Here is a 19443-nt window from a genome sequence, read left to right as displayed (position 1 = left end):
GTATTTATTTTTGGCTGCATTTGGGTCTTCGTGGCTGCGTGCAGGCTTTTTCTAGTTGTGGCGGGCAGGGGCTACTCTTCGTTGCAGTGCATGAGCTTCTCATTGTGGTGGTTTCTCGCATTGCAGAGCACGGGCTCTAGGCGCTCAGGCTCAGTAGTTGTGGCTCACAGGCTCTAGAACACAGGCTCAGTAGTTGTGGTGCACGGGCCTAGTTGCTTCGTGGCATGTGGGATCTTCCCAGACCAGGGCTTGAAACCATGTCCCCTGTATTGGCAGGCAGATTCTTTTTTTCTTTTTTAATTAATTTATTTATTTTTGGCTGCTTTGGGTCTTTGTTGCTGCATGTGGGCTTTCTCTAGTTGCAGCGAGTGGGGGCTACTCTTCATTGTGGTGTGCAGGCTTCTCATTGCAGTGGCTTCTCTTGTTGCGGAGCACGGGCTCTAGGTGCACGGGCTTCAGTAGTTGTGGCATGTGGGCTCAGTAGTTGTGGCTCGCAGGCTCTAGAGCGCAGGCTCAGTAGTTGTGGTGCACGGGCTTAGTTGCTCCGCGGCATGTGGGAAGATCCCAGACCAGGGCTCGAACCCGTGTCCCCTGCATTGGCAGGCGGATTCTTAACCACTGCACCACCAGGGAAGCCCCCAGGCGGATTCTTAACCACTGCACTACCAGGGAATTCCCATGAAATAGTTACTTTTATTATCCCATTTTACAGAGGAAGAAATTGGGACACAGAGAAATCAAGTGACTTGCCCAGTGACATACAGCTAGTTAGTAGCAAAGCTGGGATTGAAATATAGGCAGTTTGGCTTGAATCTTTGCTATTAATCAGATCCAGGACTGAATGTGGATGATGCCATATAAGAAATGCAAAGAATGTGCTATGGCAGTTCAAAGAAGGGAGTGGTCACATTAGTGTCTGATAGGGAATTAAAGAAGGCTATATGCAGGAGTTGGTGTTTTTCCTAAGCCTTGATTTGGGGTCAGCTTTTTCAGGTGCTTGGATATGGGAGAAGAAAAGGGAGACTAAAAAATAGCATATGCTAAAGCTCAGAGATGGAAAATGGAAGTAATCCTGCTTGTAAGGATACAGTAGGAAGAGAGATAAGAAAGTTGGTTTGGGGTTAGAGCATAGGACGCTTGCGATTTGAATGGAGGACAAGGTGGGGAAGATGTGATATGATCAGAGCTGTGCTTTGTAAATGTGGGAACATTCTGTGTGGACTAAAAATTAATCAGTCAGTCTAAGAAAGAAAAGAAAAATTTTATTTGAGCCAAATTGAGGATTATAACCCAGAACGGCATCTCAGAAAGCTCTGAGAAATGATATGCCCATTAGAATTCAAAGCACAATTATAAGTTTTTTGAGACAGAGTGCTGTACACTAAGTGACATATTACTGACAGTTTACACAATCCAGATCTGCAAAAAATGGCCCCCTTACAAGATCCAGAAGCAATGTTATCTTTTAAGTGGTCTTGTTGGAGCTAGGAGAATGTTGCATTCATGGTTAAGCAGGTATTTCTGCCAGTGGGGAGGTTTGATGGATGCATAATGCCGATTCACAGTGCACAGTAGTAGAGGGGAGACAGGAAGCCAAAAGGCAGAGAGAATTTTTTATGTTTAAATTTTTCTTGTGTTGCCATAAACTATGAATTTTATTTCACATGTGGAATGAGTCAGTGCTGCTAGAGACTGACTATAGATAAAACAGTTATAAAGTTGTTATTATATCCAGAAAAGAGGTAATTGGTCTTGAACTGCAGTGACAATAGTGATAGGTCAAGAGATATTACAGAATTTGAATTGACAGAGCAGAGAAATGGCACAAATAAAATGGAAAATCCAGTATTTATATCATCATATAACAAGTGTAAGTTTATTTTATGTTCAGTAAGATCCTTTGAATATCTGGGAAATTCTCCTTTTGGTATAAATGAACATAGTTTTAAGAGAAAAAAATCTGTTCATTCATTTCTAAAAAAATACGAAGTTTTTAAAATCTCATTGGGCTTGAAATTGGCATCCAGGGAAATGATTTTCTTAGAGGCTAGCTAATTTATTCAGAATGTCTGAATCAAAAATATTTATTTATTAAAAAAAATTTTTTGGCCATGCCGTGCAGCTTGAGGGATCTTAGTTCCCCGACCAGGGATTGAACCAAGGCTTGCAAGTGAGAGCGCTGAGTCCTAACCACTGGACTGCCAGGGAATTCCTGAAAATATTTTTAATCTGTTCAATGTAGACAAAATTAGAAACTTTAGCCTAATGATTTGGAAGAAACGATGGATATGTTTTTTTAGAATTGCTGTATATGATTGTAGCCATTTCCCTCATGTGATAAAAGTGTAAATTGCAAATGAGAACCTAAATTAGTCTATCTATTGACTTCCCTAAGTAGGAATCTTCTAGCTGACTTACCTTATTTGCAAAAACTTATTTAAAAGTAATCTTTGGAAAACCCTGATAGAACTGGTTTGTTTTAATGGGTTGATAAAAGTTAGTGTGAGAGGAATATTTAATTATTGTTTGGATGCCTCTGGCGATACAGCTATATATCAAAATATTAACTTTGTAAGAGTTATAAACATAACAAAGTCAAACCAGGAGATGATGATATCTCAGAATTGTATCGATACAGTACCGAGAAATAAATTTACCAAGGAGGTAAAAGACTTGAAACCTGAAAACGATAAAACTTGTTGAAAGAACTTGAAGAAGACCTAAATAAATGGGAAGACATCTCATATTCATGTATTGGAAGACTTAATATTGTTAATATGTCAATACTACCAAAGTGATCTACAGATCCAGTGCAAGCCCTATCAGAATTCCAGTGGCCTTTTTTTTTTGTAGAAATGGAAAGCCAATATTCAAATTCATTTGGAATTGCAAGGGACTCTGAAGCCAAAATAATCTTGTGAAAGAACAAAATTGGAGCCTACACATTTCCCAATTTCGAAACTATTGCAAGGCTACAGTAATCAAAATAGTGCGGTATTGGCATGGAATAGAATTAAGGTCCCAGAAATAAATTCACACATTTATGTCCAGTTGATTTTGACAAGCATGCCAAGACTATTTAATGGTGAAAGAATAGTCTTCAACAAATGGTACTAGGACAACTGAATATCCATATATAAAAAGAATTAAGTTGTACCCTTACTTCAAACCATGAACGAAGTTTAACTCAAAATGGATCAATGACCTAAATATAAGAGCTAAATCCATAAAGCTCTTAGAAAAAAACATGAGGATAAGTTTTCATGACCTTTGATTTGGCAGTGGATTTTTAGATATGACACCAAAAGCACAAGCAAAAAAAGAAAAAAATACATAAATTGGACTTAATAAAAATTAAAACCTTTTGTGCATCCAAGGACATTAACAAGAAAGTGAAAAGACAACCAATACAGTGGGAGAAAATATTTGCAATCTATATATCTGATAAGGATCTGGTCTCTAGATCTAGAATATGTAAAGAACTTTTATAACTCAACACAAAAGACAAACAATCCAATTTAAAAACGAGCAAAGGACTTGAAGAGACATTTCTCCAAAGAAGATATACAAATGGCCAACAAGCACTTGAAAGATGGTTAATGTCATCAGTCACTAGGGAAATGCAAATCAAAACCACAATGAGGTACTCCTTCATACCTACTAGGATGGCTATAAAAAACAACAACAACAGTGGAAAATAACAAGTGTTGACAAGGCTGCAGAGAAATTAGAAACCTAGTACACTGTTGGTGGAAATTTTAAATGGTTCATGCACTATGAAAAACATTTTGGCAGCTCCTCAAAAAGTTAAACATAGAATTACCATATGACCCTGTAATTCTACCCCTAGTATATATTCCGAAGTATTGAAAACAGGTCCTCATAACAAGTACATGTACACACATTTTCATAGTAGCACTATTCACAATAGCCAAAAGGCCGACATAGCCCAAACATTCATGGATGGATGGTTAAACAAATTGTGGTGTATATGCACAATGAAATATTATTCAGCCATAAAAGGGAATGAAGTATTGATATATGCTATACCATGGATGAGCTCCCAAAACATTATGCTAAGTGAAAGAAGCCAGACACAGTAGTCACATATTATGTGGTTCCATTTATATGAAATATCCAGAATACAGACAGAATGCAGATTGGTGGTTGGAGGGGGGAGTGGGAAGAAACTGGTTAATGAGTGAGGGATTTTACTTTGGAATGAATGATGGAAGTGTTTTGGAACTAGATAAGGGTGGTGGTTGAAGAACGTTGTGAATGTACTAAATGCCACTGAGTTGTTCACTTTAAAATGGTTAATTTTATGTCGTGAATTTTATTTCAATACATTTTTTTGAGTATAGTGATACAAGAATATAAAAGGTATCAGAACACTCATCTGCTGTTTTTCACACTGCAGTTTATAATGTAAGAAGAAGAGGGGAGTAAAAGAAAATAAAAGTTTTAAACTAGAGTTTTCAAAAGATCAAAGCCATTTAAAAAGATTGAATTAGAAAGTTGAACAAATGATGACATGAAGGAAAAAATGGGAATAAAAACAAACAAATAAATTATCATTAGCCTGTTTCAACGAGAAGCCAGATTTTAGCATCAAGATGGTATAAGCTCAGATTTATTTACTAGATACAAAGTGGTGGCCGATGAGTTTTTCCAGGTTAGGTTCAGAATTATCACCTTAACTCTCTTTATAAGAACAAAGCAAAATATTAGTAAGTGATTTCATTGAAGATATCAAACATAAGTTAATAAAACTAAGAAATAATGGAGTTCATATATTTGTAGAGGAAAGCACTCCTTTGTATGGATGTAGAAAAAGAAGGCAAGATAGACTTAAATATGGGACATTCTTTTGACTTAAAATTTCAGTGTAGATATATTCTCAGAGAATCCAGTGGATAGGAGAAACTATTGTAATTAGCTAATCTAATTTTAGTTACTTGCGTTTAGTGCAGCAATAAAAAGACAGAAAATGAATGCAAAATGTCATGTGTTTGGGTTGTAATATAAATCACCTATAAACTACAGAGAGAATTCAACAAGTATGTGAATTTTTACTAATAGTGACTGATTTTTCACTTTGTTTTCATTATTTGGTAGCTCCTTTGTCACTTTAATTAAATAATAATATTCTCTTTTGTCTTTGAGAAGTTGTGGAGTGGTGCTATGTCAGACACACCAAAAAATGCCCATTCTTGGCAGAATAAGAAAGTTAGCCTTTCTTTGATTGCAGATGATGAAAGCCATGAACAAGTCCAATGAGCATGTCCTGGCAGGAGGTGCCTGCTTCAATGAGAAGGCAGACTCTCATCTCGTGTGTGTCCAGAATGATGATGGCAACTATCAGACCCAGGCTATCAGTATTCACAATCAACCCAGAAAGGGTGAGTGTTTGAGCTGATTGAGGTTATAAGAATGGAAGATTGTACTGGAACTGGAGAGTTGGATATGTCAGCCCCATAACACTCACTGTCAGAATAGGTGACCACAGTTTGATTAAATTAACCTTTCCAAGCTTATTCTTTAGGAGTATGTTGACTACCCAGACTTAGAGTTGCAAATGGGATCTCTGTTATTGAGGGGAGCATCTTGAAAATACTGCCTCAGGATACTGACAGAGCCAGCATTGATATTTGAAGGTAGAAGACTAGGCCCCATGGTGAGAATATGCTTAGGTGGATTTAGAGCTTTTTGAATGACCATACCCAAAGAACGTTAATTAAATTAATAGGTTGACAGGATTCTGAAGGAAGCCTTCCAGATTCGGTGGTACTCAGAATGTGGTCTCATCACTTAGAAGATTGTTAGAGATGAAGACTCCATACCCCATTTCTGCTAAGTCAGAATTTGTGTTTTAACACAATTGCTGTGTTATTCAAATACACATGAGAATTTAAGAAGCATTGCTCAATGTGCCATTTCCTAAAGTGTCTTATCAGCTTCTATGGTTTTTTAAAATATTCACATAAATAAATAAAAGTTTAGCTTATTATATTAGACTGAGAAATCCTATGTTAAACAAGTTTAAGCAGATTTCTTTACTGCAGGACTTTTCAGAGCCTTTAACAAACTGATGTGTATTGTGATTTTACAAAAGCAGGATAGTGCCTAGACCTTCCCAAATTTATTTGACCATGAATCTTTTTTCCCCTCAGAATATCTCCTAAAACTAGCTTTCTTTAGTATGCTTTATGAAATACTTCTCTAGTAGACATACTGTAGGTCATTGTCTTCAGTGTATTTTTTAAATCAGTTGTTTAGTAAAGGCGTAAAAGGTACTGAGCACATGTATATTCAAATATACTATCTAAAATAGGTTGGTGATAAATCCACTATGCTCCCTATTAGTCAAATCATGTCTATAATATTTGAATAAGTTCTGGATATCATTAACATAATTGGTGATAAAACTAGAAGGTCTTTAGAGGATGATTCAAGGCCTGTGAGATGTTTAGAAACTAGGTCAAAGGAAGACCTCTTGAATAAAGTATAAATGTTTAACCTGGAAAAGTACAGATTGAAAGAGGGTGAAAAATAGCTATCTCTATTTTTAAGGTTTTCTATTATGTGGAAACAATATTCAACTTACTCTCTATAGCTACAAAAGACCAAAACCAGCACCAGTGGGTGAAAGCTACAAGGATCTAGATTTGGGCTCAATTTGAGAGCACACTCTGTAACACTGAGAGCTATCCAGAAATAGAAATGGTTGCCTTGTGCTTTGTGGGCTCCCTGTCACTAGGAGTCTCTGACAAAGGCTGGATCACCTACCCATTAGAGATACTGTAGGGCCAATGGGTAGGAAGGTGGAATAGCTCAGTCCAGTTTAAGATGTGGAGAAATAAAAAGTGTAGTGCAGTTTTCATAAAGCTAAATGTAATTAAATATCCTTTCTTTCATGAAGAGGTGTTTGTCTTTTAAATAGGTGTTTGTTTTTTTAATAGCTCCACTTGGTAAATAAAATAGTTGGCAACCATATCTCCATATTCAAAATATATTTGATCTAAAAAAAGCAATGAATTAGATCAGGGGTCAGCAAACTTTTCCTGTGAATATGATAAATATTTTAGGCTTTGCAGGCCTGTGGTCTTTGTCGCCAACACTCTGGCATCATACTTCAAGAACAGCCATAGACAATATGTAAATGAATGGATATGGCTGTGTTCAAATAAAATTTTGTTTACAAAAACAAGCTGCAGACCAAGCCCTAGTCATGACCACTAAGATTTCTTTGCTTCTTGATTGAAGGAAGCACAAAACAGAATGGGAGAGTATATCTTAAAACCTCATTCTCTAAGCTATCATTAGTATTTGAATTATTGGTTACTTGTGTATTGTGGTGTATAGAGTCGGTGTTTTTTGTTTTCTGTATGATGATGGTTGGAGTCCCCAACCACCAAATATTTCATTATTATTTTCAACCCCTCCAACTCAGAGTCTTTCTTCATTAAACTATTTCTATTGCTATTTTAGTGACTGGTGCCAGTTTCTTTGTGTTCAGTGGCGCTCTGAAATCCTCTTCAGGATATCTTGCCAAGTCCAGTATTGTGGAAGGTAAAGAATGAGTTATTTACTGCATGTACATTAGTTCAGTCCTAACTGTACAACTGAAAAACAAGGGACATTAAAGGAAGCCTTGGGCTTCCCTTGTGGCACAGTGGTTGGGAGTCTGCCTGCTGATGCAGGGGACGTGGGTTCGTGCCCCGGTCCGGGAGGATCCCACACGCCGCGGAGCGGCTGGGCCCATGGGCCATGGCCTCTGGACCTGCGCGTCCGGGGCCTGTGCTCCGCAGCGGAAGGGGCCGCAGTGGTGAGGGGCCTGCGTACCGCAAAAAACAAAACAAAACAAAACAAACAAACAAAAAAGGAAGCCGTGTCACTTTTGCTGCAGACATTGTTTTTCTTTTTTGGATTGACGTCTAATTCCAGCTAGTCTCATTTTGACAGTGCTACCTGTCAACTCTAAACAAATGAATTAATCTGAGTACTTTCTTTTTTTTAAATAAATTTATGAATGTGTGTATTTATTTATTTATTTATTTATGGCTGCATTGGGTCTTCATTGCTGCATGTGGGCTTTCTCTCTAGTTGTGGCGAGCAGGGGCTACTCTTCCTTGCGGTGCGCGGGCTTCTCATTGCAGTGGCTTCTGTTGTTGCAGAGCACAGGCTCTAGGCACATGGGCTTCAGTAGTTTGTGGCACACGGCCTAAGTAGTTGTGGCTCGCGGGCTCTAGAGCACAGGCTCAGTAGTTGTGGCACAGGGCTTAGTTGCTCCGTGGCATGTGGTATCTTCCCGAACCAGGGCTCGAACCCGTGTCCCCTGCATCGGCAGGCAGACTCCCAACCACTGCACCACCAGGGAAGTCCTGCCATAGACTTCTGACTCCTATTATTTATTCAATAGCATCTCACTCTACAGCTAATTAAAACTGTCATAAGGTTGCCTAGCTCTCCAAAGAAGGGAGTAAGTGGTAGAGGTATCATGGGACACTGACATAAAAGTTAAGAGATGGCTTTTCAGAGCTCTGGAATAAGGTGCCCAAAGGGTCATAGTCTGAATTCAGATATATCACTGGTGTGAATCTGTAAATATGTAGATGAAGTTCAGCCCCAATTACCCACAAGAATGCTGCAATCACCATTTGGTGTACAGAATGGGAATCATTTGCTGCTGGTTTGCTATAATTGACGTGAAAAGTTAATTAAGTGAAATTTAATGAAAGGCTAATGAGCATATTGGTTATTTTCTTTAATTGATTTTTGTAATTTATTTTATTGAAGTTTAGTTGATTTATAATGTATTAATTTCTGCTGTACAGCAAAGTGATTCAGATATAATACACACACACACACACACACACACACACACACACATACATTCTTTTTCATATTCTTTTCCATTATGGTTTATCACAGGATATTTATTTTCTTTGTCAACTATTCTTCACTTTTTTTTGATCTAGTTTACTCTGGTTGTATAACAAATTAAACCAGAATTTAATGGCTCAAAACAACTATTTTATCATGCTCACTGATTCCTCTGGGTCTGCCCTTGACAGGGCAATGCAGGGTTGGCTTGACCCTGCTCAGTGATGTCTGGGGCCTCAGTTGGGATAGCTTGAAGGTTGGTAGTTACTTGATGGCCGGGAGCTAGAATTATCTGAAAGTTTTTTGACTCACAAGTCTGGGGCCTGTGCTGGGATGATTTAAAGACTAGGAGTAATGACCAGAGTCCTTATCATCGGACTCCTTAGCATGCTGCCTTGGGATAGTTGGACTTATTACATGGTGGCTCAGAACTCCCAAGCACAAGTGCTCCAGCACAAGGCAGCAGCCGCACTGGTTTTTATGACCCAGCCTTGAAAGTCACACAGTGTCATTTCCACCATCCTCTAGTGTTGGAAGTGGTCATAAGCCTGCTCGAAGGGAGAGAAGTTAGACTCCATTTCTTGATGGGGAAATGGAAAGGTAGCATTGTAGAAAAGCATGTGAGACGGGACATATAGTGGTCATCTTTGGAAAATATAGTCTGCACACACAATGACAGGTTTTCATTTCCACAGTAGCTCACTCCAGTACCCTAAGGGCAGTGTTTCCTGAGGGTAGATTCCATTGTGTTAACTGAAATACATAGATAATCTTATGTGTGTTAAAAGAGATTGACTTTGATCTCCTCTATTGGTAAACTTAATAAAACAGCAAGTGAAGAGCCAAGTATGCTATTATACTACATAGCAGAAACACTCTATTAAGAAATTAAGATATCTAGGAGCTAAGCAGTTCTTTGGTCTTAAATGACTGATTAATGCCTATGTGATCAAATATTGACTACCTTTGAAATTGTGTCTTTATAAGGTGATTAAAAAGCACACCTTCAATGTTGTCAAAATGATAAATTGAACTGACACAGATTCTTACAAATGCAAAGCAATGTATTTAAAAGTTATATTTATGTCTTTGGGTTGGGAATTTCTTAGGCCTTACACTTCAATGTGTGTGTGTGTGTGTGTGTGTGTGTCAATAGAGTAATTAGCTGCCTATTTATGAAATTTTTATTGAAGCTCTTTAGAAATTATCTTAGCTGAGAAAATTTTGTGTCAGCGAAGCAGGGTAATTGCTCAGCATGTGACAACTTTCTCCCTCAATTTCAGTATTTGCCTTTGACTCAGCTAGGTAGCAGCCCCAAAATAGTTATCATCTGTTGGCTACATGGTAGCCCATATAAGACACATGTGGTAGGTTTGCCTTATTGCTAGTCAATAAATGGATTTATTCCCCATCCCACTGCTGTTGTTTATTCAGTGATTTATTTTCAAACACTTACTGGCTTTCACTGTATGCAGTCTTAGTAAGGCGAGAGATGCAAACGAATAAATATGATCAGAGCATGATAGATGCATCAGTGGAAATACGAACAAAATCCTCTGTGTGTCCAAACGAGGGACTTGACCATGTGTAAGTTTTCCCTTTGAGCAGTCTCAGGACAAACTTTGTTGTGCCTGAAGTGAAATCAACAGGCAAGTGTTTGAAGCAGAATCCATCCATCTTGGCATTTGCTCCTCATAACACTTTCAATGAGTAAGAGGTTCAGCTCAAAGAACAAAACCTCTTTGTATCTGTCAGCTTCAGAAAACAGAACAGAGTTTTACATTTAATCCTAGAGGGATTTGCTAGATGCCAGGTACAGGGTTTCACCTGCCCTTCTACCTGGCTTTGCATTGTTTCCATCTGTATTGTCTTGGTGCTGATTCTCAGATGGCGTTATGGTCCAGATCACTGCAGAGAACATGGATGCCTTGAGGCAGGCGCTGCGGGAGATGAAGGACTTCACCGTCACCTGTGGCAAGGCAGATGCCGAGGATCCCCAGGAGCACATCCACATCCAGTGGGTGGATGACGACAAGAATGTCAACAAGGGGTAAATGCGGCAACCTTCCCCCCTTGTGGCATTTCGTTATGGGCTAGGCTCTGGGTTTGGTCTATACTGGTGTTTTATAACTTTACTGAAAGCCCTGCCTAAGAAGAAAGGACTGCTTTGTATCATAACATGGAATTTTAAATTTCTGGTTTCTTGGCTTAATTTCTGAAGGAGTTTCTGTGCATATTTTTGAAGGGAGGAGGAGGGAAGGAGTTGATGAAACAAAACAATCCCTTTAAAGTTTTTGAGATAATAGTAAAACCTAAGCCTTTTTTGGTTTACAAAACACTTTTGCGAGTTTTGTTTCATTTAACAACTAGTATTGTTATTTCTGTATTACAGATGAGTAAATAAACACCAAAAGGATAAATGACTCCATAAAGCTAGGAAGTGGCAGGGCTAGGACTGAAAACCACCTCCTTGGGCTTCAAATCCTATACTCTTCTCTAGTACATGGCAACTCTATTCTGATGGTTTAAGCCCAAACCTTGGAGTCATCTTTGACGCTTTTGTCTCACACCCTACCACCTAGTCCAACAGTAAATCCTGTTAGCTTTACTTTAAAATATTTCCAGAATCGTACTACTTCTCACTACCCCTGCTGCCATCATTTGGTCTGCATTATTGCAGTCCCCTCCTAATTGGTTTCATTGTTTCTAGTCTTGGCCTCCTCCTTCCCCCAGCCTAATCAATTTCCAGTACAGCAGCCAGAGCATTGTCACTTCTTTGCTCAAAACCCACCACTGGCTTCCAGTGTCATTCAGGGTAAAAGCCAAAGTCTTTTACGACATACAAGGCCTTACACAATCCCTCCGCCCACTTCTCAGAAGCAACACCTGGCTTCTTGCACGAATACATCAGCTGTGCTTCTGCCCTCAGACCTTTGTACCTTCTGTTTTCTCAACTTATACCCTGTTCCTATATAGCCACCCTCCGCCCACTTCTCAGAAGCAACACCTAGCTTCTTGCTCAAATACATCAGCTGTGCTTCTGCCCTCAGACCTTTGTACCTTCTGTTTTCTCAACTTATACCCTGTTCCTATATAGCCACGAGTTGCTTCCTCCCTGCTTCAAGTTTTTTCTAAAATGTCACTTTCTCAATAAGGCCTTCCCTGGCCAGCCTACTACATTATAAGCCTCTCATACACATTTCTTCCCTCCCCTGAATTATATTTAAGAGCAACTATAACTCTCTAACATATATTGTTATTTATTTATTTTATTATATTGCCCCTGGGATGTAAGCTCCATGAGGGCAGAAATTTTTGCTGGTTTATTTACTTCTGTGTCACCAGCACCTAAAACACTGTCCAGCACCAAGCAGTTCTTTTTTTAAAAAATTATTTATTTATTTTTGGCTGCGTTTGGGTCTTCGTTGCTGCGTGCAGGCTTTCTTTAGTTGTGGAGAGCAGGGGCCACTCTTCGCTGCCATGTGCGGGCTTTTCATTGCAGTGGCTTCTCTTGTTGCGGAGCATGGGCTCTAGGCACAGGCTTCAGTAGTTGTGGCACTCGGGCTCAACAGTTGTGGCTTGCAGGCTCTAGAGTGCAGGCTTAGTAGCTCCGCGGCATGTGGGATCTTCCCAGACCAGGGCTCGAACCCGTGTTCCCTGTATTGGCAGGCGGATTCCCAACCACTGCATCACCAGGGAAGTCCCCCAAGTAGGTTCTTTAAAAAACTGATTAATTGAATAAATATGTCATACTTCATTGTATTAAGCTTTCTCCCATTCATCCTTCAGGCAATAACTCTATGTGTGGGCTTCTGAAAATACAAAAATGAAGTCCACGTGGTCCTTGCTGACAGGTGACTTACTCTGGTTTTGAAGATAGTTATAAATAAGTCCACCAAAGTTCGGAAGATGCTCATAGAAAACTCTATAGGAGACAGTGAAGATAAAAAAGAAATGAGGAACTTGGTAGAGGTGGTCGGGCAGTATTCGGGAATGACTTCCTAGAGGAATGGCTGCTGCTTGAGCTGAGTCTGGTAAGATGAGTAGACATTTGCTGCATAGCTGTGGCAGAGTGGGCATTCCATTCTGAGGGACTAGCAGAAGCAAAGGCAGGTAGAGGGCATTTACAACAAGATTTTTTAAAAAATGGTTTTAAAACCTTTGTTATTGAACAAAAGGAAGCAATTTCTAAATCAATGAGTGTGTTTGCCTACTTTACAAATAACCCTTTATCTTCCCATACTTCCTGGAAAATTTCAAAATCAATTTGTGTTTAATTCTCTATTATATTTGGTTATTAGGTTGATGGTGTGAACTGATGAACAAGTGTCTATATTATCTGTCACAACAAATTCCATGGTTATTAGGACAAAAAAGTTGATAAACTGAAAATCTGATGCCTTAAGGTATTGGTAGCTAACAACAAGTAGGTTGCCCTTTCCTACAACACGTGCCAGTGGCAGTATCTTAGAACAAAGGACAAGAACTAGTCAGGGAAGACTCTTGAACCCAGGAGTTTAGTTTGCAGTGTGTAGACTGAATGTTTTCCAGCTTGTTCCACAGTGTCAGGGTAGCCTTTCTCAAAAGAGTGTTAATCAACTGAGGCTGCTCTATTTTTGACATTGTCTGATGAGTTAGAAGTTAAACTTAACAGTGGTTAAATAATTTTAATTCAGTCAAATGAAGCAAATCCCAATTTAGGTTAAATTTGACCTTTTGTACATAGAGATTCAAAAACATAAACAGGTTTGAAAATTGTTAGGAAAAGTTTGGAATCTTTGCGACAATTCTTTGGAATCCTCATTGGAAGGAGTATGTATCTCCACGTATTTATACTTGCTATATTTTGGAGAGGGCACGACCATAAAATGTGGCCTTTGAATTCAGGAATCTAGAAGTGATAAGGTAGCAATGAAAGGAGTTTGTTGTGATAGATAATATAGATACATGTTCATCAGTTCACACCAGCACTGTCATAATTAACATACTTGGTCAAATAATTCCTTTAATCAATAAATACTTATTAACCGCCTACATTCCAAGCAGTGTGTCAGACCTGGAAATGTAGCACACAGAGGTGAGTATATCGTATACCCTCCCTTTCGGAAGTTCATTTGTGAGGTAAATACGCAGACGTCTGGAGAGTATGATGTGATGAGTGTCGTCACAGTCAGGAGCGGAGTGCTGTGGCAGAGCCAGGGGAGAGCAGCATCGGTGGGGCTGTGCAGTCACTGAAGGGAGGAACACTGGAGGAAGAGAGCAGGCTTGAGTAAACAGTTTCTTTACATTAAATAACCAGCTCCTGGAATCAGGACTCCTCTGTCATATGTGTGTTCCCTGAATTATTTCAGTGCATAGGCCCTTCCCTGAGAGCTCGGTTCATGTACATTTTTGTGCAGTGGCTTCTTCTTTTATGATGTTTTACACATGTGTTCAGCAAGGCACCCAGTGTAATTAGTAAAAAGACTTGACAAGAGAAGTGGTTCTTCTAACTTTGAGCTGCTTACATCTCTTTCCTTTTGTCTCTGTTTTAGTGTCATAAGTCCCATAGATGGGAAGTCCATGGAGTCTATAACAAGTGTGAAGATATTCCATGGATCAGAGTATAAAGCAAATGGAAAAGTCATCAGATGGACAGAGGTAAGGAAATGAAACTTGGCATCCTTGACCTCCTTTGAAGACAACTTTTGCTCGGCCCAGAGACACATTCTGGGCTGATTCTGGAGGATAAGAAAAATAAATAAATAAAATCTCTCTGTTTACCTTCTATACTCCAATTCTCTCTGGTCTATCTTAGCTCACTAGGAAGAAATGCACAAAGTGCGGCCTGCAGCAGTCAGACATCTCCTCCCGATGAACTAGTTTTTAGAGATTTGTTCACATTGGAACTCAAGAAGGGTGTATCTCTGAAGGGTGCATACCATCTTTGCTGGATTCTTCAGAAAGCTGGGCTGGTTATGCTGCAGTTATAACTGTCTTGGATAACGCAGTCTTTAAAAAATAGACTTATCTCACCAATAAGAAAACTAAAGCTCAGAAACTAACTTGTCCAAGATTACATGGCGACTAAGTAATGGCTGAGTCCTGATTCAAACCCAGATCTGGCCAACTCCTAAGCTCTTTTCCACTTTATTGTTCCTTAACGTGAAAGCTGTGTTAGAGGCTAACTTGGGAATGAGAGGACAGGGCAGAAACCCTGTATATGTGTACATGTTAGACAAATCAGAAAGTTTATTTTCTGAGAGTAAACAGGTAGGTCCTGTGTCTCAACTTCTTTTGAACCTCATTTATACTTGTCTATAAAATAAAGTATTAAATTATAAGATCTCTAGGATTTCTGGCAGCTTTAAAAATCTTATTTTTTTTTTTAAATCTAAGAAGTTCTTTGACTTCTACCTTTTCCATTTTACACACAGGGTAACTGAGGCCAAGGGAGGAGGTTAAATGCCTTACCCAAGTTTACTAGCTGATTCCTGACAACACATAGACTAGAGGTTCTTCAGTTCTTGAGCTGTTGTTCCAAGTGGCTTATCTTTCATACCATGCTTGGTGTTTTCATATGCGGCTGAGTGGTTTTCTCTGCTTGCTTTGTAATGATCATCCCTTTGATATATTTTGAGTAGTGCAGGGTCTGGAACATGTAAATGTCTTTATTGCTTACAAAGTAGTTTGACCTGTTTCCTCCTTTTTGCTCCCTAGTAACCCACTGAGGTAGGGAGATGAGAAATGAGAAATTACATAATGAGTAAACAGTCTCAGAGAGGCCGGGTGACTTGTGACTTGCCTAATGCTGGTTGCTGGCAGAGCCAGGGCCAGAAGTCTCCTGAGTCCCACTCCAGAGCTTCCATCATTTCATGCTGCCATTCTCACTAGTGCATCGGGCGTAGGGCTTCAGAGTGGCCCCTTTGCAGTATTCTTAGTATAAGCCACTGCTTGAGCAGTAAGCTAGGGCGTGGTATATAGAAGCATTGTGTATTTACGTATCTGTATCTTTTACGTTTTGCTTTTATATCATTTAATTTTTATAATAACCAGAGAGAATAGGTGCTTCCCATTTTACAGAGGCAAGCCGGGCATTAAGAAGCTAAAGGACTTGCTCATGACCCTCCTCTATGTGACTAGGACTCAAGTCTCAGTTCCAAATCTGCTATGCTTCTGCTTGCGCCCAGTGCAGTGCTCAGTTCAAGGACACTGACACAGCTCTGGCCTCAGCAGTGGCAGAGCCATGTGGTGGGAAAAACTGTCTGTGATAAGAGGCAGATTCTGGTTTAGGCCCTGAGTGAGTCACCTCCCTTCTGTGAGTAATCAGTAATATGAAGGTGTTGGGTGACATGATCTATAAGGTCCGTTCTCTTAGAAAGTTGTCCACATATTAGGGATTCCTTTTACAAGTTTACAGTGCAAAATGTAAGCCATTCCTGGTTCTGCGTAGAACATACCATTATGAGCATGGCCATGGCTTTCAGGTAGATAGGCAGATAGCAGCTACCATTTTGTGGATGCAGAGACTGTGAGAGACAGAGGCTGTCTCTTAGATGTAAGATGTCAGTGCCCTACTTTTCTTGGCCCAAGGACCTCGTGGTGTCCGAGGTCTTCCTGCACATCTTAGGGAATCAGGTTGCTCATACACGTGAGTTGGTGTACTCATTTCTTCCTACATCTCCTAGGCACAAGTTTAAAAGTCTCTTTTTGTTTGGGGACCAGGTGTTCTTCCTAGAAAATGATGACCAGCACAGTTGCCTGAGTGATCCCGCAGATCACAGCCGACTGACCGAGCATGTTGCCAAGGCTTTTTGTCTTGCTCTGTGTCCCCACCTGAAGCTTCTGAAGGAAGATGGAATGACTAAACTGGGACTACGTGTGACACTTGACTCAGATCAGGTAAAGAGTCTCAGCCTTTGAAGCGGGCCTTGGGCAGTGTCTGTTTTCTGACATGTGAGTTTTCCTGCTGCAACCCAGAGAGTATAAGTCTCTGGACCTTGGGCCTGACCAGATATAGTATTTAGCCTTCCCTCTGTTGGTAATACAGCTGGATGTGCTGCTTGGTCAGACTCTCTGGACCATTGGAACTCTCTGGCTTCCTCCCCTGAATTCTTGCAAGGACTTTTCTTTTTAGTGTGGGCTAAGAAGTGTGTGTGAGGACCGGCCACCTCCGGTGTGAATGACATCAGGGCCAGCCTTTGAGACTCCCCAGCCCCGCCCTTTGGGAATCATTCTGCCTCCTTTAGAGAGCAGGTCCTAAGCTGTCCTATATCCTGTCGTTTTCTTAAACTACAGAAGACTTCTGCCGACTGGCCTCTGCAGCTCCCACCCCTTACTGGCAACATTTCCAAGCTAGTTAGTGGCTAGGACTTGAACTATTTCCCCATTGGGTTTCCTGTCAGTTCAGGTCTCCTGTGGCCGGGCTTCCCTCCCTGTCTTACTTATTAACCTTTTTGTATGCTGTTTGTAGCCACAATCCAGTCTTCGTGCACCCTGCCCCCACTTCCTTTCCCCAGTGTCTCTCTCCTGTGGCCTAGCACTCTAATCTCCCTACATTTCTTTTGGATTTTAGATCCATGTGACATGTCCCAGTGTTCCTGCTTTGATGCAGAGTTATGTCATTATCAGGGAAAATGTGAAAGGTTATATGTTTGGCTGCATTTCCTGACTAGTCATCAGTCAACAGATAGTTATTTTCTACTAAAGGTCTTGCCCAGTGCTGTACTAAGCATGTCAAGGTAATACAAATGAGGTATTACGGTTCTTTCTCAAATGGTACTGAAAATGTGGCTGGAGAATTACCGCACATAAAACAATTTAAGAACAAGCATTTTTCTGCTAAATGTGTAGGGCTGTCGAGGGCAGGGGCCTGTTTACATTCATCCTTGAATTCCTGTGTTTGTAGGTGTTCAGAAGATGGTGTGTGGAAGAATGGATGGAAGAACAAGTGTTCAGTTCCTGTTGTGTTAGGGAGTTTACCCAGTATATTTCTCGTTTTAATTTTCACAACCAAAGGTTTACGTATTACTGCTGACATTCCATACCTCTCTGTGTCCCATCCCCCCTTCCTGGGAAACTAAGACCTAACAGATTAAGTGTCTGGCCCAAGGTCTCACAGCTATCATGTGGTAGAGGCAGGATGAATGACAGGATGGTAAGTGACAATTCAGGGAAGAGAAGGAGAAGTTTGTGTCTACTGCCAGTTCTAGCCCTTGGCCAAGAAGGACATCTCCTTTCCTGCTCAGCCTCCTTGGCCCTCAGCCCTCTGGAGAGATCTTCTCTGTCCAGTAACCTCTCATCCCCTTCTTTCTGTGGTGTAGGTTGGCTACCAAGCAGGGAGCAATGGCCAGCCCCTTCCCTCGCAGTACATGAACGATCTGGACAGCGCTTTGGTGCCGGTGATCCATGGAGGGGCCTGCCAGCTCAGTGAGGGCCCCATCGTCATGGAACTCATCTTTTATATTCTGGAAAACATCGCATAGACAGAGAGGACTTCATTTTTTTCTGTTCAGACCTGTTGCAACAGCAGTCATACCCAAATCATTTGCACTTTAGAACTGGAAAATTAAGATTTTGTTAACACTATTAATGGGGGAGGGGGGGGGGGGGGTTTGGGGGACGGGGTGGGAAAGGGTGGGTGGGGGGACAGATGTTCCATAATTCTAAGTCTTCTATGCATTGTCCACCGAGAAGATCTGGGCAGCTTCTGTTACTGCACCACAGTTACGCTATCCTTGCAGCTAATCCCCTTCTGTTACTGTTTAGACAAGAGTTCTGCTCCTCTGTTTTAAGACTTACTTTTGGTCTTGTGCTCAGAAATGTTCAGATGGGTACAGCCATCACCAAGGGTGGGGTGGGAGGGCAGAGGGGAAATAAAAAATGAAGCATCAGTCTTGAACTCTTTGTATAGGATGGATATAAAAAGGACAGTTTCACGCTGATCTTGTCCCAGTTACATCACAGCAACTTCAAGTAGGAGTCACACTTAGATTTTTTGTTTTTACTAGATTATTTATTGAAGTGAATCAAAGACCCAAAGGATTATCTCTCTTCTATTCAAGGAAGGGCGACTCAGTGTAAATGAGGTCACCTGGATAGTAGAGCCAATTACAGGATCTCTCAAGATCTGCCAGAGTGGATGAGACACTGAATCGGGCCTTTCTGTGAAAGCTGACAGAATATACCCAAGACATTTTTAGTTATAATATACACTAGAGATATTTCATTTTATGCCATGCCATGCCCTGCCGCTTGCAGGATCTTAGTTCCCTGACCAGGGAATCGAACCTGGGCCCTGGCAGTGAAAGTGCAGAGTCCTAACCACTGGACCACCAGGGAATTCCCTACACCATAGGTATTTAAAAAAATATTTTATTGAGAAATAATTTAAACTTCCAGGAAAGTGGCAAGTTAAAAAGTCCACCACCACCACCACCTACGTATGCTTTACCCAGATTCAGCTATTGTTCACAGATTAACTCATTTGCTTTATCAGTGTTCCTTTCCTTTTCTCTCTCCATAAAAAATTGAGGCACTTGAGAGTAAGTTGCATACATCATAGCCCTTTATCCCTAA

The 19443-nt window shown here is 40.4% G+C and overlaps 1 protein-coding gene across 7 annotated transcripts in view; it reads left to right on the top strand.

Moving 5' to 3' along the window:
- The window catches only part of ZFYVE9 (zinc finger FYVE-type containing 9), a 227644-nt gene extending 208580 nt beyond the window's left edge, over positions 1-19064 (top strand). For 4 of the 7 annotated variants that reach the window (XM_027108551.1, XM_027108555.1, XM_027108552.1 and 1 more), the window contains 6 exons: positions 5252-5402; positions 7492-7572; positions 10774-10936; positions 14421-14526; positions 16591-16767; positions 18189-18809. In XM_027108551.1, the coding sequence (XP_026964352.1) occupies positions 5252-5402; positions 7492-7572; positions 10774-10936; positions 14421-14526; positions 16591-16767; positions 18189-18350 (840 nt within the window). In that variant the 3' untranslated portion in view covers positions 18351-18809. Of the gene's footprint in view, positions 1-5251; positions 5403-7491; positions 7573-10773; positions 10937-14420; positions 14527-16590; positions 16768-17773 lie in introns of all 7 variants that reach the window. The other 3 variants (XM_027108556.1, XM_027108553.1, XM_027108554.1) reach the window with 3 other exon arrangements.
- The last annotated feature ends 379 nt before the right edge of the window (positions 19065-19443 follow it).

The sequence above is a fragment of the Aethalodelphis obliquidens genome, unplaced genomic scaffold (genome assembly GCF_003676395.1).
Source record: "Aethalodelphis obliquidens isolate GAN/ISIS:26980383/991018 unplaced genomic scaffold, ASM367639v1 scaffold9, whole genome shotgun sequence".
In the NCBI taxonomy this organism is placed as follows: domain Eukaryota; kingdom Metazoa; phylum Chordata; class Mammalia; order Artiodactyla; family Delphinidae; genus Aethalodelphis; species Aethalodelphis obliquidens.
The sequence above is the reverse complement of the archived record's forward strand: the minus strand, read 5'-3'. Positions and strand labels throughout refer to the sequence as shown.